At 43.3% G+C, this 27,772-nt stretch overlaps 1 protein-coding gene across 2 annotated transcripts in view; it reads left to right on the top strand.

Annotated features, from left to right (window-relative positions):
- PER3 (period circadian regulator 3) overlaps positions 1-27,772 on the top strand; it is a 476,770-nt gene that overhangs the window by 110,049 nt on the left and 338,949 nt on the right. For both annotated transcript variants that reach the window (XM_069240206.1, XM_069240207.1), the window contains exons 4-5: positions 3,450-3,601; positions 15,743-15,858. In XM_069240206.1, coding sequence (XP_069096307.1) covers positions 3,450-3,601; positions 15,743-15,858 — 268 coding nt within the window. The remainder of the gene's footprint in view (positions 1-3,449; positions 3,602-15,742; positions 15,859-27,772) is intronic.

Genomic DNA, 27,772 nt, shown 5'->3' with positions numbered 1-27,772 from the left:
AATAGCAATGAAACCCTTGGCTTGCAGGCTACCCTCTATTCTAGCCCAAGGGTGTATGCAGATGACACCCTGATAAAATTAAATAATGATTGGTTCCTGACCTTGTTGTTGTTGTTGGTGAACTAAGTAAAAATTTAAGGAAGTAGGCGGTCTGGTTACCAAGTGGGCCAAGTCTATGCTAGCTTAGAAAGAAGAGAAGGATCTACTGCATTTACCCATAAAATGGTTACTAAATAGCTTGTGTTATAACTCATCCAAGTCACAAAGGAAAAGCAGGCGGGGAGAATCCTGACGCATCTAAAGCTCTCAATTGCTTTCTGCCCTTACCGATTGTGGGGGCAGTATCTGTTGTGAAGATGGTGTTTATGCCACGGTGCTTGTACACATTTCAGAATTTTATGTGCCCATTTCCTTTTACACTCTTTGCAGAACTAGATGCACTATTATGTACATGGGTTTGCGGTCAGGTAAATGCAGCCTTGTTAAACTGGCCACACTAAAACTTCCACAGACCAGTGGCGGATTGGACATTTTTCAAATGCTCCTGTACCACTTAGCCACACATACATAGCAGTAAGTGAGATGATTTGATGAAAGCAATAACTGGGGAAGAGATTTACTTGCTGGAACCTATCTGAAAGGGACACTGCCAGAGGCACATTTGAGAGGATGAAATATGCCAAACACTTTCCATTATTTTGTTCGTTTTGTTGGAGTTCCTTGGGAAAATGCAGGAAAACAATGCTGAAGAGGCCACCTATCACTCTGAATGTGCCATTACGGTGTATTAAATCAATTTAAAACAAACTGAAAAAGGAGGATGGATGCAACACAGCAGGAGACCTATACCAAACCAGCAGATTCCTTACTTTTGCAGAAACAATGTCGGTTTTGGGAGTAGGCCCAGGTCAGTTCCTTCAATACGTGAAATTAGCGATCACTACTACGGAAATGTTGACATTATTCCTGTGCATTCCGAAAGGAGCTACCATAATGGTACCAAAACATAATGTAGTTGGTGGTAGGACACTAGTTACAAAGCTATCCAGAGTTCTTGTGTAAGAATAATGAGGGAACATAATACAAGCGCAGTAACTACATAAAACATATATTACACATCAAGAATGAAAATAATATATCCAGATGGATCACCGAATTGTAGTAGATGCGGTGATATACTGGTCGACTCCCTGCTTATGACATGGATTTCTCCCATAATATTGAGCTTTTGAGATATAGGCCCTCATTACGAGTCTGGCTGTCGCATGACTGCCAGACTCGCGGTCGGGACTGCCACATTGTGACCGTGGCGGAGCCGCCACGGTCGGAAAACAGGGACTGCCAGGTTGCTGCAAGCCGGCAGCCTGGCGGTCCTGGTGGTTTCTCTTCCTTCAAGGCAGCTCTGCTTGAGAGCCGTCCTGGGGATTAGGAGTCCCCATCCGCCAGCCTTTTCATGGTGGTTTAGACCGCAATGAAAAGGCTGGCGGAATGGGGGACTTGGGGGGCTCCTGCACTGCCCATGCACTTGGCATAGACAGTGCAGTGGCCCCCCTGCACAGCCCCATTGAACATTCCTTTGCCCGAATTAGTGGCAGTGGAATGCGTGAAGGGTGCTGCTTCACCCGCAGCACTGCCACATTGGTGCCCGGTCCATTAGGAGCTGGCATCAATGTTAAGGCCCTGTTCACCGCAGGGCCGGCAGGCAGAACCACTGTTTCTACCTGCCGGCCCTGCAGTGAAGTCCTATTAGGGACGGCGGGCTTCAGGACGCTCAAGCAGTTCGTAGGTGGGAAGAGTTTGGTGGGCGGCCTAGTAATGAGGACCATAATCATGGAGTGCCAACCCACAGGAACAAAAGCAGATAAAAACAGATAAAAGCATCAAACAGTGCCTGTTTGGTATACTTCCACAGAAGAAATGTTGCAAAATGAAGACTCTACAGATAGCACAGGGATTGGTTCTGGCCAGAAGGTGAGTGGATATCTACTGGATTAGATCAGTAGTCTCAGGTATGAGAATTGGAAAAGGAACCTAATAGAGTGGGATGTACCTGATGAATGATGTGAAATAAAATGCACCTAAAAAATAAGAACTTAAGGAAGATCTAGCGCTTGACCCAGCAGACATCAGACCATCATCGAAAATCTAGGGATTAATAAAAAAAGTAAGGCAAATGTCACAAAAAACACATCCTTGGAAAGTGATATTGACCACTTTAATAATATGTGGCTTAGAGAAAAGGAACTAGCAAAAACGATGTTGAATGTAAAGGGATTGTTGGCTACAAATGAAATGAATTCACACTGTGGGAAGAAGGGATTTTCTTATAAGCTGTGAAATAATGTCAACATCTGTTTGTTATGTTGATAAAAAGCTCAATAAAAACTTAAACATAATTCAGTAATAATGACACCTTTAAAATGTAAACTTTGAAAGTGTAGATCATGCAAATTACATTAATTTCACTAAAATTAACTAATGTAGTGATATTAAATTTCAAATATATCCATTAGAAGGACATGCTACAATGATGGTGATGTCCTTAGGAGAAAGGTTGGCCCGATATTTTCTTTTGACTTTTGTGGTAGTTGATGTCACCCTGTTTTCAGCAACCAACCAAGTCAGCATGGTAGTATCCATCGGGAGTGAAGAAATGGTTGTGACAGTTAGAATGCACCTCTCTCCTAAAGACTGAATGTAATCCTCCATCTAATTAGTTGAATTTAATGTGACTGGACAGTGAGACAGTGCTATGTTTTCATGAATAGGTACGGAAATCGGACTTTGAATACTTTGAAAATGTATATAGTTGAAGAAGTGCAGAGTTAATAAGCAGTACATCCTTATTGGTTATCCTGTATTTTTGTATCTGTCAATTAAAAAAAAAAATTACAACTAGGAGTGCGTCCGGTTCTGAGGTTACCTTGATGTTAAGATCATTGCTACTGACTCACCAAAGGTCGATTCTTGACAGCTGTTATTGCTCCTCTTGGCATATACAAAATTGATATGGTGGTATCATCCCAGCCCCCAGTTGGTAGGGTCTGATGGTTTGATTTGGTTTGTTTGTATTTCAGGTTTGGTGTTCTCAACTCGTTTATCATGGTACTGGTTTGTGATCCAACCTCTGTGCAGGAAATGTGGGTTTTGTTGTCTAATCTCAGTTCATGTTGGGTGGAGTGTGGTTGGGTCATCTAGGTGAGTTGGTTCTAGTCACCAGTGGATTGCTGATTGTAGCCTTTGAAATTGTGTGGATTCCGCAAAAAAGATCAGGACTGTTGTGGATATGTTTATTTTTACAGAGATTCTCTGTTATTTTTGTTTTTAAATGATACACAAGGTTTCTGTACAATCAAATTTACATTTCATAACATGTATCGGTCTTCGTTGTTGAAAAACATTCTTAACTAGGGGCATTCATTGACTCTGCAAATATTTCTTTTCTGTAGTGAGCCACCAGACCCGACTCAATCTCAAAAAGAGCTGATGTATATGGTCCAAGAGATGAAGCGCCGCTTGCCTGCAGAGAAACTGAATCGAAGCAAACCCAGTACAGTTGATGCTCTCAATTATGCACTGAAGTGTGTGCGACAAGTGCAAGGTAGTGTTGCTTCATTAAAGCTAGCCATGTTACTTCTTGATTTACTAATTAAATTGACCACTGTTAACTTTAATGATCTTTAATGTCCTTTACCACTTATGCAGTATTGTTTCCTAGAGTGTAGAGTGTGTACACTGATCTCATAGACAAATCTTTACACTGACAAGTTCTCCAAAAACCAGCATGATATTGTAGAAACTTTATTTTGGATAAGTATATTGCAGTACATTTTCTAAAGAAGGCTGTATTACTCCTTACACTCTAGTCAACAGTTATTTTCTTATTTAAATTTCATATGATCATGCTGGAATAGCTAATTTCTCTTCCACAGATGAGACAAGCTCCAAGGCTGAATCTCCGGCTATGGTAGTGGTGAGAGGTTTGACTGATATTGAATGATTTGTGGCCCTTAAGGATTTAAAGACCAAATCTGATCATTTTATGCAAGCAATTTAAGTAAAAGAAGACTCGCCCTTCCGTTACATTATTTAGTTTATTTTGACATCCTTAAAGAGGTAATTACGGGCCAGAGGAGTTCACTGTCACAACAAAAGCTGTCTTCCTTCTACTCTCAAGAATTTCTAGGCTTTTTGCTGAGGGCACAGTGGGCTACCACAAAGGTATAAGCCTTTATGAGGCTTTCCCCCCTTAAGTGACATGTGCTACCCTATAGAATTCTACAAAACAATGTTAAGTATAATCTGTAATCCACAATGGTGCACTATGGTATACCTGCAGGGCATTAGGTTTGCACATTAATTTAGCAAAATATACATGACATATTCTCACTGCATACTCAATGTTGCAAATTTCCAAAATGAAATAATGTGCCATGCTGAATTAAAAAACAAAACGAAACGTAATTTGCTCAAATTGAATTTCTAAGAGAATCATTGCAACTAAGTAAGTGGTATTGGTACATTCATGTTGTGCCTATGACTTCTTCACTGCTTTCATTTGCCTATTTTGCCCGTATATACACAGGCTTATTCGTCCATACATTTTCACAGTGGGAGCATTAAGAACTTTCTTACACTGATATCGTAACATTCCTGTTTTCAAAAATATTTTTTGCTCAGTTTTGCCCATTTGTTGTTTTTAGGCTACCCTGATCTGGGTTTACACCTACGAGAACTGATAATACTCCAGCAAAGTAAAACCACCCACATCAGTGTAAACATATAAACACTGATAAACACCTCCACAACCACAAACAAAAATGCCATTCAATGAAAGGAAAGTGAGGGAGAATGGGACATTTTTCTCTTCCTGAAGTGGGCCACACAATGTAACTTTGTTATACTAGGTAACACCAAGAAAGCCTGGTATACGATTATTCTGGTTGACCTTTGTTGTTTAAGAATGCCACTAAAATATTGTTTTTTCTTCTTTTTGTTACCTCCAGCTTGTGTGCTTGGATTTAAGGTACCGGGTTTAGAAGCATGTTTTATCACTGATCTAATTACTGTATAAACCATAGAGAAACTGGGAATATCAAAATCATGTTTGGTCTTTTGGCAGTGTATAATTATTTTTCTGATTGGTGAAATGTCAAGCTCATGTGAATCAGGGCCGATATGTACTATCACATTCATCAACAGACAAAGAATGGGCATGACACTTTGATACATCAGCCCCTTTTTCTAACAAATCAGTATTGATTGCAGGTTGACTGCCAAATATCGTAGGCTTTGGACATTTAATCCAAGTTGTAGTAACAACCACCTGTGAAAAGAGTGCTTTCATGACGCACATGGCACAGAGGTGAAAATATGATTCACAACTTTCTCATACCAACAGAATTTGTAACTTCAGTGTGCCCCTCTGTTATGTATGATACCCTGACCTAATCCCAACAATTTACCCAACTACACTTTACTGCTGGGGTTTTTGAGCAATAGATACAATGTTAACAGCAGAATTTCAAGTTCCAAAATACAACAGGATGTCTGTTAAAAGGTTGGGACTGACTTAAAATAGAACAGTTGCCATGGGGACACTTGGAGAGCTTTGAAGGTCCACAAAACAGGATCACCACCTTAATGTAGCCCAGAAGAGCTATTGCGAGCATACTTAAAGCATCACTTAAGCATCATTTAAGGTGGTTTGAATACATGACTACAATTTAATCTGGTGTAATTCACCATTTAAAGGTTTCACAAAGCACTATACTGTTGACAGAGTTGACCACTTCTACAGCAAGGAGTAGGTGAATAACCACCAACTGTGTCCAGGAATTTGTTTATAAAAGCATTTGAATATAGCACTTATTAAATTCATTAGTAATCCTGGGAACCACACAGTCCTGATGCAGTGAGTATCAGATGTAAGGAGATGTGAGTATGAGTAAACGTACAGAGCACAGTCTTTCTATACTTAAAACAGGCATGACCAGTATTACTTCTGCAAATTAAATAAGCACTTTATAATTTTCACTGGAAAACATACTTTGCCCCTCATTGCGACTTCGCCGGTAATTACAGCCAACCGCCGTGCTGTTTGCCTGCAAAAGACCCCTGTGGACACAGGAAAAATACTACCCTATTACGACTCCAAAATCAAAACTACCAGAAAATACCCAGGTATCCGACCCCGCCAGGCCGAACAATGGTGGGAAACAGGCGCCTCTGCACCCTCCACAGCAAGAACAAACCGGCCTCCCTATTACGACTCACTTATCAGCACAGGAGTCGTTCAACCGCAGTATGCCATTGGCAGTACGGACTGCTGCGCTCACCGAATGGACTCACCAACAGCAACACCCCACATTGAACATTTTGAAAATCCCCACACGCCGCTTACAACTCACAAACACTTATCCCGCAACAGCACCATCAAATATTTCCACACCTGTCACAAACTAACTCACACACTCCACTACCCCAAACGACACCACCACACCACAGCACACATCTCCCCAAATAACCCACTATGGCACCCCCTAAGAAGCCCTGTTTCACTGACAGGGAGTTGCAGACCATGGTGGATGAAATAATCGGGGTGGAGCCACAGCTATTTGGTGCACAGGTCCAGCAGACATCCATAGCTAGGACAATGCAGCTATGGCAGAGGATCATCAACAAGGTGATGCAGTGAGAAGCCATCCACACACAGGGGACGACATCAGGAAGAGGTGGAACGACCTGCGGGAGAAGGTTCGTTCCATGGCATCACAACACCAGCTTGCCATCCAGAGGACTAGCGGTGGTCCCCTACCACCTCCATCTGAGTTGACCGAGTGGGAAGGGAAGGTCTTGGCTATCCAGAGGGCCTCACTCGAGTCACTGAAGGACTGGACTCTGGTAAATCACTGACACACCCCTCCCACCACCTGTACCTGAAAAGCATGTGTCCCCCTCCCCTTGTAACTACCCCAAAATACCCTATCCCATATCCATCCCATCAACCAACCACACCCATCCCCTGCATGCCCACACACCGCACAAACACCCACCCAAACAATGTGCACACAACCACCAGTCCCTGCATGTAATGCCAGAAACATTACAAGTCCCAAAATGCATCACCCATCCCACTAATAACTATGAACTGCACCCATTCCAAAGGGAGTCCTGCATGCAGATGAATCGGGATGTAAGCACAAGAAACAGGTGGCAGATGCTGACTGGGACATGGGAATGACAGGGCAGAGGACATGAACAGAAGGAAACACATGCCACTGCTAATGTGTGAAACCATAACACATATGCAGTGTCCACCATCAACAACTAACTGACTGTCAATGCTATATCCTCTGAAGCATGTGAACACTACTGCCACCCAGCTGACACACAGTCAAATACCCAGCTGACACACAGTCAAATACCCTGCAGGACACACAATAAAATGTATTTCTACTTAACAGGTACTGCTGCTAATGGCAGCTGCCAGGAGTTGCCAGGAAGTGCCAGTCCCCCAGCAGAAGAAGGCACCAGTGATGACAGTTCAGCGGGATGTCTGGATCTGGATGACCATCGGGGAACCTCTGGTCTGAGGACATCTGTGGGCCAAGGTAGGGAACAAACCAGGGAAACAAATGGCCAGGAGGCCATTTCCCATATCCTGGCAGCATACCACCAATCCCAGGAGAGGATGGGCCAGATCCTGCTCACGTTGCAGGAGATTGAGAGGCTGCAGAGTGAACACTATCAGAAGACCATGGAGCAATGGCAGGCCCACAGTGCCACCATGGCCTCCATTAAAGGGGTGCTGCAGGACATGACAGCAGTCCTGTGTGAGATCTCCACCTGCATGCAGGCCCTTTCCACAAGCCAAAAGACACCCCAGCCCTCCACCTCTGCTGTTGGTAGTGGACTGGTAGCCCTTCCTCTGTAGCCCACGAACCCCCTCGCAAACGTGGCCGGCAAGCCAGACATCCCTCAGAGACTGCAGCCAAGACCAAACCCACCGCCAGGAAGTGATCCTCTCCTGAACTGTCTCTGTTGTGTGCCACTGACACACCTTATTGACTTTCTACTGTCATTTCTCAATTTTCCAATGGCCCTATGGACTCTGAACCTGTGCCACCAACAGCTGTGAACACCAGACTGACAATTTTGTGTACCCTCAGTCCACTCCCTTGCATTTCCCCATCCCTTATTTTGATTCACTTAACAAACAGTGTACAATCACACCAAATGTATTTGTGCTTTATTCACAATGCATGCACGTGATAAACAACTTTATCAATGTCATATGTTGAAACAGTACCTGAAATTGGCCAGCCTGATAGTTAGCAGGTACACATCATTCCAAATCATGAAATGGCTTCCTAACACTTGCAGCAGGAATGTCCAAATCTTACATGTACAAGGCATGGTAAAGGGAATACCACCATAGAAAGACCTGTGAGGGACAGATATGTAGCACACATTGAGGTACAGTTTGTTACATGACAAGTACCTGCTTTGTGTCCAAAGTTGTACATCATTGCCAGAGTACTGTCACTTCTTGACTGACCAGTATTATCATATGTCAGCTGCACTACACACCAGAAAGTGACTCCAAAATGCAGCTTTGCACATTTGTACAACTGGAGGGCCATCTGCATCAGCTGAGGTTACCCCCGCCTACATTGTGAGGGACTCTTGGTTGGTGTGCAAGTACTGAGGATGTGTTGAGTGACAAATACTGACAGCAATACTGGCCCACACCCTCTATCCATGCAGCATGTCCAAACAATCCATACATGTGAAGGCAGGAAACACATTCAGGAAAACGCAACTTCTGTGTGTGAACTACCATTGGGAGACCTAAAACACTTGAAGCAGTAAGGGGTATGTGACAGTACACACACATTGCACCACACACACACTGCTGTGTCTCCAGCACTGATAGTACAATCTGTTGGTTGAACACAAATCTACGTAGGCAATGTTGTGGGATACAGTAGGCAATATGTACCTTGACCTCATTGGAAGTACAGCTGAATGAGTTGAGTTCTGGTGTCCACATCACCCTCCTCCCCTTCGTCATCTCTGTCCTCTATCCCCTCAGCTTCCACCAGTGGATCAGGTCGTTCCTCCTCTTCCAGTAGAGGTACATGCCTTCTTAGTGCCAAATTGTGCAGCATACAGCAGGCCACAATGATCTGGCATACCTTTTTTGGGGAGTAGCACAGGGATCCACCTGACATATACAGGCTCCGGAATCTTGCCTTCAGTAGGCCGAAGGTCCTCTCGATTACTCTTCTTGTCCTGCCATGTGCCTCATTGTAGCAGTGGTCACCTCCTGTCCTGGGATACCTCACTGGTGTCAACAGCTAGGACAGGTTAGGATAGCCAGAATCACCTGGGAAGAGTGGGTACACATAGCACATATCACCATTGCGTCAAGGGTAAAGAGTAGGAAAGGCAGATTGCTAGCTACAGCATTTGCATATCTCACTCCTCCACAAGCCAGGCTCTCTCTCTCTTTGTACTCATACCATCAGATGTGGGACACTGCTGTTCCTCAAAATGTAAGAGTCATACACAGATGCAGGGAATTTTGCAATCACTTGGGAGATGTACTGGTCTGCAAAACACACCACCTGTACATTAATGGAGTGATCATTTTTCCTATTCCTGCACACTTGTTCATTTACCCTGGGAGGAATGAAGGGAATATGGGTGTCATCTATGGCCCCAGTCACGTAAGGAATGTGTGCAATGGCATAGAAAGCAGGTTTCACAGTGGGCAGTTTGGGGAAATTTCAAGTAGCTGTGGAGGTGTTTCAGCAAGGCAGTCAGGACATCCCTTAAGATGTTGCTGAACATTGGCTGTGACACACCTGCTGCCAAGCCCACTGTCACTTTAAATGACCCATTGGCCAGAAGATGTAGCACAGGTAGCACAGTAGGGGGAATATCATAGGGATTACGTAGAGCTGGCTGTAGATCTGGCTCCAATTGGGCACACAGTTCACGTATAGTAATCTGGTTCAGACGGTAGGTCAATAAAATGTATCGTTCCTCCATGGTTGCCAGGTCAACTATGGGCCCTTAGACCGGTGCATTCCTCAGTCTCCACATGGGTCAGTAACTAGGGAGGGCTAACACACATATGTCACCATGGCCACACATTAAGAATGATGTGTACACACACACAATTGCACTAACGTAGCCTTCCAATCATGGAAGAGTTGTATACAGCTTACATTGTGACAATCAACAAGTCTTCACAGTGGTATTCAACCTACACATGCATCCAACTAGTGCAATACATCACATATGGCATGTATTGCTGTGTATGGATTATGCACCTAACATCAACAATCAAATATGACAGCAGGGACGGCGCGTAGAGACTGAACTCCTACACATTTTGCACTTAAAATGGTAGTTTCCAGTCCTACAAGCAGAGGATGTATGGAAGTGACATAACTCCGCTGGAGGTAGTCGTCATGCCGTTAGGCGGTCTGTACAGCCGCGCAATTCCTCATTGGTTAACATTGGTATCTATGGGGAACAGGGGCAATCATGATCGCTGCTGGCAGTGACGGTGCGAACCACCGCAGTCATCACCCCATTTTGATTTTCCTTTGCCACTTGACTCCTGCACTCAGCACAACCACAACTCCACTGCGTGTACTGCTGTGTCCTGCATCTGGTTGCGAAGATGGCACGTGCAACAGGGGTGAGGGCCCCAGCCTTCACCTAGAAGGAGCTGACCAAGCTTGTGGATGGGGTCCTATCCTGTGTGCCAAGTTGTATGGGCGACCAGAGGAGCAGGTGAGTGGATCAACATTGTCCTTGCAGTGAGTGTTATTGCTGTGTGTGTATGTAGAATCACCAAGTGTATAGGAGTAGTGGAATAGGCCATCCATGTGAACCTGTATGCAGATGATGGAATGTATGGTGGACTAATGTCAGTGCGGTTGTACCCTATATCAGCACATGTGTGGTACGTCTACATAAACGTGGTTTCCTATAGGTCTCCCATGCAGGTCAGCACCCATCAGAAGAAGGGTTTATGGTGAGCCATCGCCAAGGACATGCGGACTGTGGGGGTCTGTAGTTGGCGGTGCACCCACTGCAGGAAATGGTGGGAGGACCTGAGACGCTGGGCCCAGAAGACTGCGGAGACCCAGCTGGGGATGTCCTCCCAATGAGGGAAGGGTGCACGTCAGACCCTGACCCCCCTAATGGCCCGCATACTGGCAGTGGCCTACCCAGCGTTGGGTGGGCGCTTGAAAGCACCACAGCAGCCATAAGGGGGTGAGTTCTCACACTGTCATTCATGCCAGCTGTATTGGGGGATGGTAGGTAATGGGAAGAAAGGATGTTATTACAGTGACTCATAGATGTCAGGGTATGCAGGTGTTCAGCTTCTTGACCGGCTTTCATTACTATGCTGTGTAGGTGGCATGTGTACCCAGGTAAGGTGGGAATTGGGTAGACCAGTCAGGTAGTGTCCCTGTTGTTTAGCAAAGTGACATTGTGGTACTCAATACATCTGAGCAGTGAATGCGTTCCTCAGTTTGATTTGCAGGACATGTACAGTGAATCTGTAGGGCACCACTGTCAGTGTAGTGTACTCCAAAGAGGCAGGTGTAATCCTTATCACTGGCACATTCCTGTAGTGCAAAGGCTATGGGAAGGTGAGGTCTTAGACTGAGGTGTACTGCATGTGTGCCTTCCTGTATCTTAGTTGAGTTACTCACAGCCTGCATACCTTTCCATGTCTCTCCCCCTCCCTCTCTGTTTTCTTGGGTCCTTGTGGGGATCATCATCGTCAGGCAGAGTAGAGAGTGGGGATGCTGCAGCCCACGGGAGACAGGAGGCATAGTCCACTGATGGCGAGGGTACCTGTAGGTTGGAGTGCAGAGCAGCTCCATGGAGGAGCCTACTACCACTGCAACATTAGACTCTGATTCCTCCTCCGATGGCAGCTCTCTGGTGGTGGCGGACCCCTCTGGGACCACCCCAACAACGTTCTCAGTCTGCCACCCCCCTATCAGCACTGCCCTCCCAGTAGCTCCCCACTGAGTTGCCTGTGCCCGCTCACCCAGGAGGGTGGGCGTATCCTTCGCCGCAGGCACCTCAGCCCCTGCTCCAGTCAGCCCTGCTGCCCTCAATGAGGAAGCTATTGACCTCCTTAGAACCATCTCTGTGGGAGAGACAACAATTGTGAATGCCATCCAGGGGCTGGCATCCCAGATGCAGCAAACCACTGCTTACCTGGAAGGCATTCACAGTGCCTTGTCTGGCCTCCAGAGATCGTTTCAGGCTCTGGCCTCCTCTTTGACGGCAGCCAGTGTCCCTAGTACCTCCGTACCCCCTCCAACCACCTGTGCCCCATCCAGCATCCCTCACTCATCCCAAGCACACAAGCCAAACAGCATGCACACAGAAAAACACACATGCCACACAAGGACACACACAGGCACAACAAGTCACACTGCAGCCATGCACACACTCAACAGACAGATGCAAACATGACAACAGCCACGTCCTCCACTGTCTCCCCCACCCTTTCCTCCCTTACAGTGACCTCACAATACACACCCGCAAACACTGCATCCCCACTCCCAGATCCTGCCCCCATTGACACAGTCACCACAACAGAAGTCACCCAGATATACACCCCAGATGCCACACCCATACTCACCAGAACAACCATAACAGGCACCTGCAGCACACACACCCGACAAGCAGACACCACCACAACTTCCATTCACATGACCTGTTTGTCCTCTCCCATCCTTACTCCCCCCTCCTAAAACAGGTAAATGCACCCAATCAGGCACCCCACATTCATCCACCACACACAAGCAGACTCAGCACCCCCCTGCATCCACATCCAGCACACCTACACGTCCTATGACCCCTCCCTCTACCTCCACTCCCTCGCCTATTTCCACAGCCCCTCCACATGCTCCTAAAAAACGTTCCCTTTCCTGTGTTGACCTGTTTGAGCCTCCTTACCACCCCGTCTCGCCCTGCGCGTTCCCGTGGCCTACCCACACCCAGTACCTCCACTTCACAATCATCCCTAGACCTTCCTTCCGGTTCCCATGTCCCTTCCCCCTCCAAGAAGACACCTGTGAAGAGGCCTGATCCCGCTCCCACCCACAGGTCAAAACCCACTTGCCCTCCATCAAAAGCTAAGGCCAAGCCCTCCCCTCCCAAGCTAAAGCCCAAGCCCCCCGTTCATAACCTGAGTCCAAACCACCAACCCCTCCCCCTTTGCCCTGAAGTGCCTGCCCCATTGATGCCCCTGCCCTGTGGAGACCATGGTCGTGTAAGGAGTCAAGTTAGCACTGTTGTGCCACGTGGACATGGACCAATGAACTGCCAATTGGCACTCTTTGTACATAATTGCTGTTTCCCCTTTTGTTCTTGAAAATAATACAACTACCCAACCCGCCCAGTTGCTTCAATTTGATTAAGTTGTCCTTCGTTTGACTATGACTGCCTCATGTACACTGGTATGTGGCTTGTTTTCCTCATCTGAGCATGTGTATTGTGATTGTGTGACAGCATCACTTATTTTCCTAGCTTTGCCCCTGTCTTTATTTGTGTCTAAAATGGTGTATGTGTGGTGTTGGGTTTGGAGTTGGTGTGGATGGTGTGTGTGATTGATTGTGATCTGTGTTCAGTTGTTGTGCATGGTGTGGGTGGAGTGAGCGGTATGGACGATAGCGTCATAGTATGGTAGCCGTGTTTGTGTGGATAGCACTTGTGGTTGTGTGCCGTATGTGTGTCTGGTATGCCTGTCTTCTACATGATGTCTGTGTCGGCCGTGGTTTTGTGATCAGTTTCTGTGTGGCTGGGTAAAAGTGTTGTGGTGTGTTTACGTGTGGTATTGTTTAGGATGTGAGTGACGTGTGTTGGGCGTGGTGTGTGTTCATATTGTGCGTGAGCATAATGTGAGTGTGCATGTGTGTGTGTATATGGGTAAGGGTGTTGCTGTGCGTGTGTGGGTGTGGCAGTCGGTGTCAGGTGGGTATGTGGCATGCGGGTGTGTAATTTTCCACTTCCCTCCCTTTCGTGGTAGGCAGGGTACTCACCGTTGTCGTCTTGGTCGACGCTGCAAGTCCTGTAAGTGGATTGCAAGTACTAGCATTGGGAAGCTCACGCTCCATGTCGTCAACGGCCTCCTCTGTGTCCCTATGGTGAGTGTTTCCTTATATGCTGTTCCTTTCCGCCAGGCTTTGGGTGGAGGTCGGCCCGCCCCTGAAATTGTGGCGGTGTGCTGAGTCATAATACAGTGGGCGGTAGGGTCCTATCCACCGGCCTGGAAGATGGGAACCGCCGCCGCCGGCGGTTGGCCTGCACTGTCGGTACAGGCTGTGACCTGAGTGTGTTCTGGCATGTTCACTGTTGCGGTTGTAATACAGCGGTCTGCACCGCCAGCCTGTTGGCAGTCGGATCGCCTCCGCTGGCGTGGCTGACATGTCATTGCCGAACTCATAATGAGGGCCGTTATGTTTATTTTAGGGATTAGGGAGCAGAATAAACACTGAAAAAATCCTGATAAGCACAGAATTCAAAAGGTTTGGAAAACAGTAGGAAAACAACACTGACATCAACAAAAAATAAACACTGAAAACTGGATAGCCTTGGTATATTGTTTCATTTTGAAACTTTTCTAAGATTGAGTGTCTAGTTACAACTAATAGGTAACACAAATGTTGCTAAATGGTATGTTCCAGACTGTTAAATGTTGCAAATGTCACTGATTTCACACAGAACTGTAGTTATTTACATACTACAGTTGTCTGTACACTTGGCCTAGTTAAGTGACCACCAACAATTAGTTTGCTTACACCAAACTCTTTACTCTGGTTGCAGATAAAGTTAAATCAACAGTGGAACCGAGTCACCAGATTAAACAGTACCAGGCAGTTTAATCATACCTTCAGTTTAGCTTGAACAAATTAGAATTCTTGTTCAAAGTCATGTCTGGTAGATTTGTCCAGAAAGACCAGTCCTTACAGTAGGTAAATGATAAATCTTCTAAAGTCCAGACCAAACCTGAGCATGCTCTTTGTAGGAATTAACTCATCTGATTAGTTATAAAATCTGTTTGAGCGCCCATAACTTACATTTAACAAACATTAGCTTTTGTTCGATTGACGTACATTTCTTAATTTTGAAAAAACTGTACAAAGCAAAACATTTGACTGCTAAGACCTTGCAGGCCAGGTGAGAGAATTAAGAAGAGCCTTTCCTGTACTGTCCCTTAGCCTCAAAACTTTCAGCATGACTAAGAAGAGGCCTTGCTGCAGAGGGTGTGAAACAATTTGTAACCAGTAAAAAGATACATATGGGCAAAACATTTACTGACACATCACATTTGAAATGAATTATCCAAAGCCCCTCCTAATTCATGACAAGTATTAGTATCATTGAAAATAAAGTGAGTCTACCTTTTTGAATATGTGTATACATCCGTATTTTTCCTGTGTCTTGTTTATGTGTGTAATTCCTTCACCTAAGAGTTAGTTGGCACATAGATTGCTTTGGTGAATTTTTGAAAACTATTTTAACATGTATTCATATTATAAATCAGAAAGGAGTACATGGTTGGGTCATGATGGAATAGCAGGAGGTGACAAGTAGTGAAATGGAAAATTTATATTTTATATTTAATACTTTTGTCAATAGTGAATTAGAACAAACTCAGATGTTGAAGATTTTCTCTTTTGTATTTTAGCAAACAGCCAGTTTTTTCAGGTGCTGAGTCAAAAAGGACCATCAAGAGTAGATCTGGAAATCCATACCATTGAAGAATTAGAAAGTATTACTTCGGAGCATCCTCCAAAAAACACAGTAAGTCTCAGTAACCTAGTGTAAATATTCAATTTGGTTTCCTATGCCTATATTTTTAACGTTTTTTTTTACATTTTCAAATGCTTCTAATGTGCTCAGGGTACTATATAAATTGACTGTCTATTGAGGTTTTTAGGCCCAGATGTGTCCTGTTGTTGCAGGTCTTTTTGTATAATTTAATGGGTACACCCAAAGCTACTTTGCAGAAACACAATTAAGAAATTAACTATTGCAGAATGTATATGTGGTTTAATAAAACCTGTCACTTCCAGAAGCAATTGGTCTGGATTGATTCCTGCTTTTATTTTATTACAAAGAAGATAATATCTGTCAATGCAGAATGAACAGTTAAAAGGGAAGTGAAGAATACACAAAACAATCATGATAGAGCCTTATATTGTATGTCCTTGAATGGTTCTGTTTATATGAGCTGGTGTATTTGGGTTCCTTGTCACATTTGGGCCGTGAGATCCTCTCAAGTAACCATTGCTGTGTTACAATTGTTTTTATTTGATTTGATAGATGTAGTGTAGGTTTTATGATCTGATGGGTCTCGTTACTATACATTTGAATGCCAGTTATTAAACGTAGCGCAGACATGCACTCCAGTGTGCCTTGTGGGTTGTGTTGATGTTATATGTAATCCTTAACCCAAATGTGATTGAATAAATGGCTTTTAGTATTGGTTTAATGTGGTCACGTTTTAAAAAAGGCAGCAAATTCTGGCTGGCTAGGTATGCACGGCAGGAAGTCTGTTAAGGGGTTTGTTATAAGAATGTGTGGAATATTTGGCAAAAGCCTAGCTTTATATAACTTATTGAAGTAGTAATAAAAGCTTTTCCACAAGGATTGCTACACATAATAAGTAATCCAAAAGGATGTAAATATATAGAGGAGGTTCCAGAGTTGCCACTTGGTGTATGGTCAACACAGACAGACAAACAATATAAACAAATGACCCATTAATAGTCATTTGCAATGCAAGATGTAGTAAATATGAAGGTAAGGTTGGTGTGTGGCTGATAAATAGGATATATATGACATGAAGTAATCTTTGGGAGCAATCTTGGAAGAGTTTAGCAGAAAAACTTAAAACATTTCAGGTGTGACAGTGTTCCAGTGCAGTGGCCCCATTAAAAATATGGACCAAAATCTATAAGCTCCATAGGAAGGCACTGGAGTGAGCTTAAGATATAGGTTGGCTGATCACAGGTTGAAGACATTTGAGGTAGCAGCTCTGAATTGAAGGGATATAACTAGGAGAGGTGCCATTCATTATTCTGAAGGTCAGGGCCAGTAGCTTGCAGAGAGCCCTATTCTTTACAGACAGACAAATGGCTTAGGGATGTTGGTTGGATATAGCTATATGTTAGAGAAGCATACACAGAATCCTCATATGTAAGGTCTATCACTTTGTCTAGTACTTTAAAAGAGTACAGGGAGGCAGCCATAAAAGGACTTTTGATAGTTGTCAAGTTTGTTAAGGAAAAGTGAAGTAATTGGTGTGTTGGTTGTGTTGATTGAATTTTCATTAATTGAAATCTGGCTACTACAGCTCAGTTGGCTATGAATGTTTCTAGGTTTGTTGAAGTGTACACCAAGGTTTCTTGCTGACAGTATGAAATATAGGATATCAAGGGGCGGTTTGAAATGGATGAGATGAGGAGGGAGGCAACTGCTGAAGTGGCAGGAAACTTACTTTTATTTATGTTGAGTTCAGAATAAGGGATGAAGGCATTAGATGTTTGCTGGCTGTGAGGCAGTTAGGGATCCGCACTTGGGGGTGGGGAGTGAGCTTTGGAAAATGAGAAAGATTTGGGTGTCTTCAGCATAGAGGTGATAAGAGATTCTGAAGGATATAGTGGTTTGTCTGAAGGAAAATATGCAAGTAGGACTCAGCCTTTTGCGATTCAGACAGTAGATGTGAGGGGCTAGAGAGAAATGAGATACAATCAGATTTAAAAAGTGAACAGCCAGTGAGAATGGAGGTGTCCATTTTAATATGACGTCTGTGTCACCAAGACTGGATAGTGTGAACAGTAGTGTGTGGTTATCAACAATCATATACAGCAGAAAAATCATTAAACATGAGAATAGGCAGAAGGTGATTGTGATTTTAGAGGAGAAACAGAGCAGTGAGACTGGACAGTTCTTAGCACATCATAAGCATTTGCAGATCTTGATTTTGTTTTTAAATAGATGTGCTTACTTCAGTTTTAAAGCAAGATGAATAGATGCCTGTACTTGGTGAGTGGTTAAAGAAAGGAGTCAGAATAGACAGAATGTGATAGGAGACCGACTGGTTTTATTATCTGGGAGGTATAAGGTGCAAGGTAATGTCCCTAATAGTTTGGCATTATTGAGTATCGGTTTCAAGTGAGTAGGAGATGTGGATAAAAAAGTAGACAGAGGTATGCAATTCAATAAAATATCTACTTGTCCATGTGACAAGTTCATTCTTAAGTCTACTTGTCTTTTTTAAAAATCTACTAATCTTTTCCCATACTGAGAAAGGTTAAAATTTCCTCTTGACAAGGGCAGAAGTACACCTCTTACTGAGTTGGGAAAAAAGTGATTGGAGGGAAAGTGAACTTGTAAACACTCAACATATTTTCGCATAAGTAAATCTACACATGCATAGTTGCTTGTGCTAAAATTCAGTTTACAAATATTTTCCAGGGGTATAATTTCCTGGTCTACTTCTGTAAATTCTTATGAATTCATGAAATATGTAAAATTGCAGTAATGCAAGGGCATATACAATGGGTACACTTTTGTGACTTTTTTTCAACAATTCAGCCCCTAATTAGGTCTGGTGTTAACCAAAACCTTTTGGTTGTATTTACTATTCTATCTCTCTGTCTATCCACCTAGGCTTCGCTGTGAGTGATAGCAATCTGCTCTTTCACAAGGAGCATATCGGCACACAAAGTAGTTTTGTTCAGTGCAAGAAACTACTGTGGCAATGTGTGCTTTTTGAGACCAAAAATATGTTTGCTTTTTGCCAATGTTTTTTACAATGGGGAGGGCCGGACAGCTCTCACAATAATAATGTTTTCCAAAAGCCGTGTCAAAATAAGACACACATTGACAAAACCAAAAGACTGGCCACCAATGTTGGGTTACTGACTTTGCTAATGCTTTTTTGTTTTCATAATTTCCATAATCTTGTTGAAACTGGTTTCACTGATTTTCCATTAGGAGTATTTTTTAGAAATACTAGCATGTATCAAAACATCTTGCTGAATGATGCTTTAAAGAAATAGTACCTAAACTTTCACAGTAATTTAGCAAAACGTGTTCCTCTAATTGCATGTTTTTGTGGACATTTTATTTTTAAAGCAAGAAATCATCAGTCTTGCTTTCAAGCTTCTGCAAATATTTGCATCTATACAGAGAGCATTCCGGGAACATTGCATGTAGCCTCATATTGTTAAACTTTGCAAATGTGTAAACAATCTTTTTTCACTGGCACCACTGTCAGTAGGGGAGTCTGAGCTCACATGTATTTAGAGCGCTCACCATAATAATAAAGGCTTTGCATTAATGAACTGTAAATACATGCTTGAACAGGTTTAGTATATTGACACAAATATTACATCAACTGCAGACAATTCCCTTCCCTACTCCATAATGTGGTATTGTAAACTGGCAGCCAAAGGGTTTGTGCTGCAGGGAGTGTTGCCTACTTGTCCCAAGGACAAAATAAACATGAAAACTTTTTGTCCATGACCCCAGCCAATATGTCCTGCGTGTTGGGCCAAGAGGTCTTTATGGAGATAATTATACGACTAAGAGATATGGCCAAAAAAAGAGACTGGCTAAGCTTAGAGTTCTGTCCTCAACTGTGGCTGCCCAGAATTGGAGTTCTTGGCCACTGCATCTATTTTTGATATTAAAGAACGGTGTGAGTCTGGAGTTGGCCTTACTTTTTGGAAGAAGAGTGTATCCCAGTGTTGAGGGTAATTGAATGGTGAAGCTTCATCAAGAACTTATATTTGATGTAAAAGGTGGGTGTGAGATGGAGACAACAACCATGTTTGTGACATAATTTGTTTGGAGCTCAAGTGTATCCCTTGTTGATGGACTTTGCACTTTAGATCTCCTCTCTTAGTGCAGCCCACCATAATGATCTCTGTTTAGGTAAACATAACTTTCCTTCATCAAATGTATACATGGTCTATGCATCAGGATAGGTTGTACTTGTTCTCCGTTTATTCCTTTAAGTCAGTATAGATCCATGTTTTATTGGCCTACATGTGAATATTAAGGATTTGAAGCTCATCTACCTGTGCTAATGGGCACACCTAGTAATTGAACAATAAGGGGGAAGCACTGCTCTTAAGCGCACATGACTATGCATTTCGGGTACTCTTATGAAACAATATGAAACTGTTGGCTTCAATCTTGGAGGAATGATTGTATTCTCTGAAGGATTCAGAGGAATGATTGGTTTCTCTTTCAAGCTATTTCAAAAATTCTAGTCATTTGCAATTTGCTTGGTATTCAATTATTGATCGTGCCATAAATCGCCCATAGATCAAACAGTATAAAAAGCAGAATTTGTCCTCATCCATGCATGAAATAAGTTTTCATTAAAAGGAAATATATAATGAAAGCCTTTATTTTCCTGACTGCGGCTAAGGTCTGTCTTTGTCACTGGCGTGTGACAATTCACTTTGTGTTGATGAAAAGAGTAGTGCTAAGGATGTTCCTAGTAAGTGTTTAGATCGTGAATTCCAGATAGCTTTTGTCTTTACCTCCATTTTTTTGTTACTTGATTTAGGCTGACTCCCAATATAAAGAGCTCACCTATGCAGGTTTACTGTCAGGCTTTCCAGCAAATTCTGTGAAGCCCACACTTTGCCATTTAAGGGCTGCTAGTGTTCTAAGATATGCTGAGGTCTTACCATGACTGAATAAAGATGTTCTAAGGGAGACAACTTTCACAAATTTCTCCTGTACTGAAAAGAGATTCTCCAATATGGCACCACAGAAGATATGATCTTGATAAATTAACATGACAAATCCTCTGATTAGTGGCAAAAAGTAGATTATAATAGCAATATAATGGGTCAAAGGGCAGTTAAAGGTACTGGACCCCCACGTTTTTCTTCCCTACACTGCTGCTCCACTTATGTTGCCTTTTTCCATGTAACAAACCTTCAAGCCATGCTAGAATTAAGTTTATGTCATCTTCAGTTGAACCTAGCACTGGTGATGAGGATGAGAGTCAGAACTGGTACAGCAGGATGTGTGGACACTTTTCTTAGTGCTGAGGTTTTTTAGGGTAGAGTGTGCAAGTGTATGCGCTAGTGCATGTGTCTAGCTTGCAAGACTCTGTTGTGTACAGTATAGGGCTTGGAGTCTGTCGTTGCTTGCCATTTGTAGGTTTGCGTGGCACTCTTATTTACAGCCTCGTAATTCTTCACAGCAGGCCAAGCGTTTCCGTTTCTCTGTGTGGAGCAGGGACCAAGCACTGATTGGTTCAACGTAATCAGTGCCCGTCCACTGTTCCCAATGTGACTGAGGTACTGCTTTGTTCTTTTTAACATCTAATGCCATGCAAACAGAAGGGGTGTGATTGGCACAAACATGCCCAGCAAGACAAACAAATTTGCAAAGTTTTAATTTTATAGCTGACTTTCCTTTATTTTGCCAAGTTGTCTTTTCTCACTTTGCACTCATGTTTTCTTTGGTTTTTGCTTGTGGGTGCAGTTCCCAAAATATGACAATGAACTTGTTCTAATTATTGTTTATTTATTATGTGTAATTTCTGAAATCATGCTCTAACACCATTGTGCAGTAAAACCCAATCCATCCCAATTCAATCCACCCTACTGCAATCAACCCCAACTCCCCCAACACCAATCCACCCCACTCCAATCCAATCCACTCCACCCAACCCCACACCAATCTTCCCAAGCTGCGCCAGTCTAATCTGTCTCACTCCAATCCAAAACAGTCTGCCCCACTTTAGTCCAAAACTATTTCCCCCACTCCAATCTGCCCTACTTCAATTCAAAACAATATGCCCCATTCCAATCCAAAACAATATGCCCCATTTCAATCCAAAACAATATGCTCCACTCGCATCTACCCTACCTCAATCTGCCCCACTACAATACAAAACAATCTGCCCCACTGCAATCCCCTGCACTCCAATCCAACACAGTCTGCCCTAGGGCAATCTGCTGCACTCCAAAGCAATCTGCCACACTCCTGTTTAAAACAATCTGCCCCACTCCAATCCACCCTATTCCAAACTGCCCTACTCCAATCTGCCACACTTGAATCCAAAACAATCTGTTCCTCCCTAATTGGCCCCACTCCAATCTGCCACACTCCAATCCAAAACAATCTACCTCCGTCCAGTCCTCAGTACTCCAGTCTGCCCCACTCCAATCCAAAACAATTTGTCCCACTCTAATGTGCACCACTCCCATCTGCCCCGCTACAATCCAAAACAATACGCCCCTCTCCAATCCAATCCATCTCACCCTACTCCAATCAAACCCGTCCCACTGCAGCCCACCACACCCTAATTAAATCCACCAACCCCGTTTCAGTTCACCCACTCCAATCCAATCCACCCCACTCCATCCCACTCGCTCCAGTCCACCACACTCTACTCAAATTCACCCCCTCTATCCCAATCCAGTCCACCCCACCACATTCCAGTTCATTCCTCCCCACTCCAACCCTTCTAGCCCACCACACTCCAATCCACACCACTACATACCAATGCACCCCACTTCAAACCAATCCACTTCACTCCAATCCAGTCCTCTCTACTCATATCCAATCCTCCTCACTCCAATCCAATCCACCCACCCCAATCCAATCCAGGCCAGTCTACCCCACTCCAATTCAGTGAATCCAATCCACCCCTCTCCAATCCAGTGCACCCCCACCAATCCACCCCACTCCACTCAATCCACCCTACTCTACCCAATCCAATCCACCCCAACCTACTTCATTCCATCCAACTACCTCAATCCTCTCCAACCCACTCCACCCTATTCTACCCCACTCCACTCTACAACACTATCTGCCATGGAACCACTGAACTCTAACCCCTCTTCTCAACTCAACAACACTCTACTCCCTCTACTTGACTCTATGGCACTCCAACAAATCCACACTATGACAATCTGCTCCCCCACTCCACTCTGGCACTAACTTTCAGCCATGCTGAATAGCAGCCACACTTGTGTACAACATGGCAAAACACATTGTCAAAGCCAATACCTCTTGTATAGGCGAGACCTATTGGCTTTACCAATGCTTGTTATTATGCATCGTGGGGCTAAGTGCACAAGGAACATGAATCTTTAATAATTTGTTACAGGAGTTGTCAGCGGGGAAACTTGTGCATTTAGTGGTTGCCTCACTGTCATTCAAATTAAAAGGCCAGGCTGGTTTGGCTTCTGCATCTTGCATCCTTGTTTTCTGTAAGGAAACAAGGGGTTTCTCTAGTAAATATTTTTAGAAGGTTAATGGAATAAATCATGTATTGAGATAGACATGTTAATAAGGCCCATACAAAGGACACACAGAACTTCACTGTAAACACTATTCTTTACTAATTTATGGTTTGAAAATATGCCTGCCAAGCACCTAAGACAAATAGTTAAAGGTAAAATAATGGGTCCTTATGTAAAAAAATAAAATGAATAACGATCCCTGACGGAATATCGGAAACAAAAATACGCTGTGGACAGAATATCGTGTCAACAATATCGAGGACTAAATTATTGAGAATGTAAGTGCAAGTTCACTGTTCTCAACCCCACATCTGTTTACTTTGAAAATATGCATATATTCAAGGTACATATGTGTGGAGTTATATATAGTGAAACTTTACTTAACTATAGGAACTTACCTTTACGATGTTTTTGTCCTTGATATTCTTGACACGATATATATGTTGGTTTCCGATATTCTGTCTAAACACCAGGCCAGAAGCACAGTTACATGCTGACGCTGTACTCATGCGTTGCATCACCAAAAAGGCAATGGCTGGATGGTACAGTTGTTCATGATGGCTGCATCCAAAAAGTAAACAATTCCCTGCTGGTCATCAGCAGCTAGTATTAATTCGGTGAACAAATTTGAAAATCTTTACAGTATTCACTAGTAACTCAAGTTCCCCATTTATTGCTTCAGATCCGTTTTATCTGTTCAGATGTGAGCCTCAGGTTTTTTAAATTCATAATACCTTCATTTTGAAGTGGCATTCAAACTTGCAATTGAAGAACATCATGTTCAAAGCTTACTGTGAAGTAAAAATACGTGAATTGTCTCATGTTTTCTACAGCTCTGGCTTACTTTAGCCTGTCTAAGAGCAACAAATAAAATGTTGATCAGCCTTCTGGCGGCCTCAGGTACGTCTTTGTGTGTTCGTTGAATGCAGGTGCTTATTATCCTGCAGCGGTTGATTATTACTACTGCTGCATTGTGATTGTTTGCTAGCTCTTTTCAAGTCTATAGAAAGGTACATTTTCATTTTGTAATACCTTGTAATACCTTGTGCCTTTAGCCCCCGTCATCATTAGCTTGCAGTCTACTTTTGCAGGTTATATTTAGAAATAAAGACATAAACGGAGTTATTTAAATTCTTATTCTTTACATAGCTAAATAAATGTGTTGGCAGACCTAGTGAGTAGTCAGGAAGTGCAGCATGTTCTGTGAAAAAGCGGCAAATAATACACTTTGCTTTCAGATAGCCCTTTTTCATACCGTTTCTTCCACCCCTACCACTGCAGAAAAGTCTAAACTTTTAGTTCATCTTGGTAAACCCGCCAGACCATTCTTTGTGTTTATTTATGACACCGTAACATATTCCCTGTTGAATCTTGTGTCTTTTTTGTTCATGACTTTAAGCACAGCATTTGACGTCGGCATTGTGAATCGTGACCATGTACTTTTTTCCACTAAAAGCCTTTTAGCTGTCTGCTGGACCTCAGTTGCTGAATAGAAAAATAATACATAGAATGCGACTTTGAGTTAACTCCCTTCAGCCATTGCATGCTTCACATTTTAAAGGAGACCACAATAGAGCTATTTAGTATTGGTTGTCTCAACGATCATAAGTGGTTTGTGTCCTCTTGTGGGATGTGATGAACCCTGACAGGCAAAGGAGCCCCCCTTGGGAGAATGATTGCCACAACGAGGCCTAGATGGGAGAAGCAGCTTAAAAAGTTGCAACTCCACCACTGTCGGTCTCCTGAGACAGTTGTAGTCTGCTACATTTAGGGAGGACATCTTTCAGCAAACTCATAACAAATTGGTTAATTGTTGACTTCCCATACAACATGACCACAGTCCTATTTTATACACATAGCTTATGTTGTGATAGGATATCATTTCACACTTAACACCCTTACCACGTGTGATTGCAATCAAACTATAGCTGAGCTTTTGTGTTTGTTTGCTGTTCTACACTTGAGTGGATAGTGCTGCAGTGTTCAGACTCCATAATCTCACTGATAGCCTACCAAAGACGCTGCTATTTTTGTTCTAGTCTGTGCACCTTCAGTCTCATCACCAATCTATTCCCAGTGATCGTTCCTATATGATGACTAGGTGCACAATGGCACCAAAAGGGTTGCCGCAGGTGTGGTGAGGCATTATAGCAGAGCATTGATTGGTACAGGTGTTTCCTAGCGTTAACAACAGCACAGAGCTTGTGATGGCTCAAGCCACTGTCCCGATAATGGTGCTCCACAGCTTCATCAAGGACCAGACAAGACAAGTCCCCTCTCTCGAGAGCTCACTTCACATGCCAGCAGCAGCTAATGATGGGTGCAGGGAGGTTGCTGCTGGCGCTTCACCCCACTTGCAGGCGTTTTGCCAGGCTCTGGGTAATAGTAGCATGAAGATGGCCAGCGGTGGGAAGACAGCTATGTTGGTGTTTCCGGTTTTAGTGATGGAGCTGCTACTGGAGTGCAACATGCCCTCCACACTAGCCACCAGAGATGCAGTCTGGTTCTGCCCCCCAGCCTAATGCACCAGGCCTGTGTGTTTATTCACAACATCTGCATGAAGTTCACAGTAGGGCTCAGCCTCGAAAACTTTGTGGAAGCTGTGTTCAAACTGGTGATGATCGGGTATAATTTCTGGAGTTGGTGGCCACTTGTACCATCACTGTAGGTACCAGCCTTACACACACCAGCCAGCAGGTGGCCTTTCATAAATAAGATTACGTGCCCTTTTATGTAGGTACATCCCCAAAGGCAGACATAGGACAAAGCCAGTAAACCATACAGACCACGAGCTCATAGTCTCAGTTTAATACAGAGGCAGAAGTAGGAACAATATTTATATAGTGCACATGTGTGGCTCTAGGGTAAGGGACATTGGCAGGCTGCTGTATTAAACAAAAATAATGGTCTGGGCTGAATAAGGAATGTGGCAGCCTATACCAGGTCGAGTCCAAACAAAAACGGTCTCCAAACATGTGACCGTTGGACAGGTTGAATTGTCTGTGGCTCACTCTACATCCTTACACAGAGAAATTCTCTAGCTGCCGGTGATTCAACATTTTTGAAATAATTAACACTGACATTTTATGGCGGATCTCACTGCAAGCTGTCAGTTCTGGTCTAGTTATGCACCTTACTTTTCGGATTCCAGGTGACCCTGTTTTCCATGACAAAACCATGATAGTGTTTAGGGCCACACAGTGCCATGGCTCAAAGGTACTTACGTGAAGCCCAAATTTAGGTTCCTCAGAAAAAAGGCAACAGAATCTGTATTAGATTCCATTCCAGAACTCCTGTGATTGACTTAATGAGATTTAAAAAATGCAGGTTGGACATGTGTGAATTATTTAATTGTAATTGCAGGTTGGACATGTGTGAATTATTTAATTATAATTGTAATCATATTAAACTGAATAATTTTAGCTCATCCTTGCAGTCAAAAGTTGACACTGCCCAGATGCAGGTCAGTTCTGGCCATGTTTAGTGACCTCAGCCTAAAATGAAATTCCTCGATTCCTCTATCCTCTGAATGTTGGGAACACACAGACCATCATTCAAGGACGTTATTTCTAATGACACTTCAAGAGCCTCTGTTAAATTCCAAATTCCACATTTATTATTACGAACAAAGAACTCTATGCCTGATGTACTAATGGTCATATACCAGTGCACTGGGCGTTTTTCACACCAACTTAATTACAAGCTGCCCTTCATTTTGCGATGCTCCTAATGCACTACTGGTATAACAGTGCATTAACAGTAAAATATGGATTCACAGGAGATACCAAACCTCCAACAAAAGATATCCTATACAATTAATCACTAGCCAGATACAACGGAAAGATTCACACACCAAGTGAATCATGACCCTTATCATCAAACTAAACTTTATATTACTGTTGTTTGTTAGACCCTTACATACCCTGTTGGTGTCATGCTTCATCATCAGGTCTCATCCAGGTCCCTAAAAACGAGGATGGGCTCAACCATATTCCAGGGAGTACTTTGAATATGTTTCCTGCCTTTGTCTTAAGATAAAAATACCTCAGAATACTTAGGTATCTGTTTATTAACTGTGTTTTTTTGTATGGATAAAAATTATATTCGGGGCTATATGTGAAGGTAATGATCCTACAACCTGTGTAGAAGTCAACATGTTTCAGCCCTAAACTAAGGAGGCCATTGGGTCCAGGGTTGTCGTCAGGACTAAGTTACTTTGCCACAGAATAATGTGAGTTATGTCAAAACAACCTACCTACAGTAAGGACAATACACGGTCTGCAACATATATATGACATGCAAAAGGACACAGTTGCCTTGTTCCAGTGGGGTTTCCCACATGGGCCCCAAAACGATCATGCCGATATGCTATAATGGAGGGATGCAGGACATGACCCTGTAGTCACACATTCGTCAGGGGTAACGTG

This window comes from Pleurodeles waltl, chromosome 6, assembly GCF_031143425.1.
Source record: "Pleurodeles waltl isolate 20211129_DDA chromosome 6, aPleWal1.hap1.20221129, whole genome shotgun sequence".
Taxonomy (NCBI): domain Eukaryota; kingdom Metazoa; phylum Chordata; class Amphibia; order Caudata; family Salamandridae; genus Pleurodeles; species Pleurodeles waltl.
The sequence above is the reverse complement of the archived record's forward strand: the minus strand, read 5'-3'. Positions and strand labels throughout refer to the sequence as shown.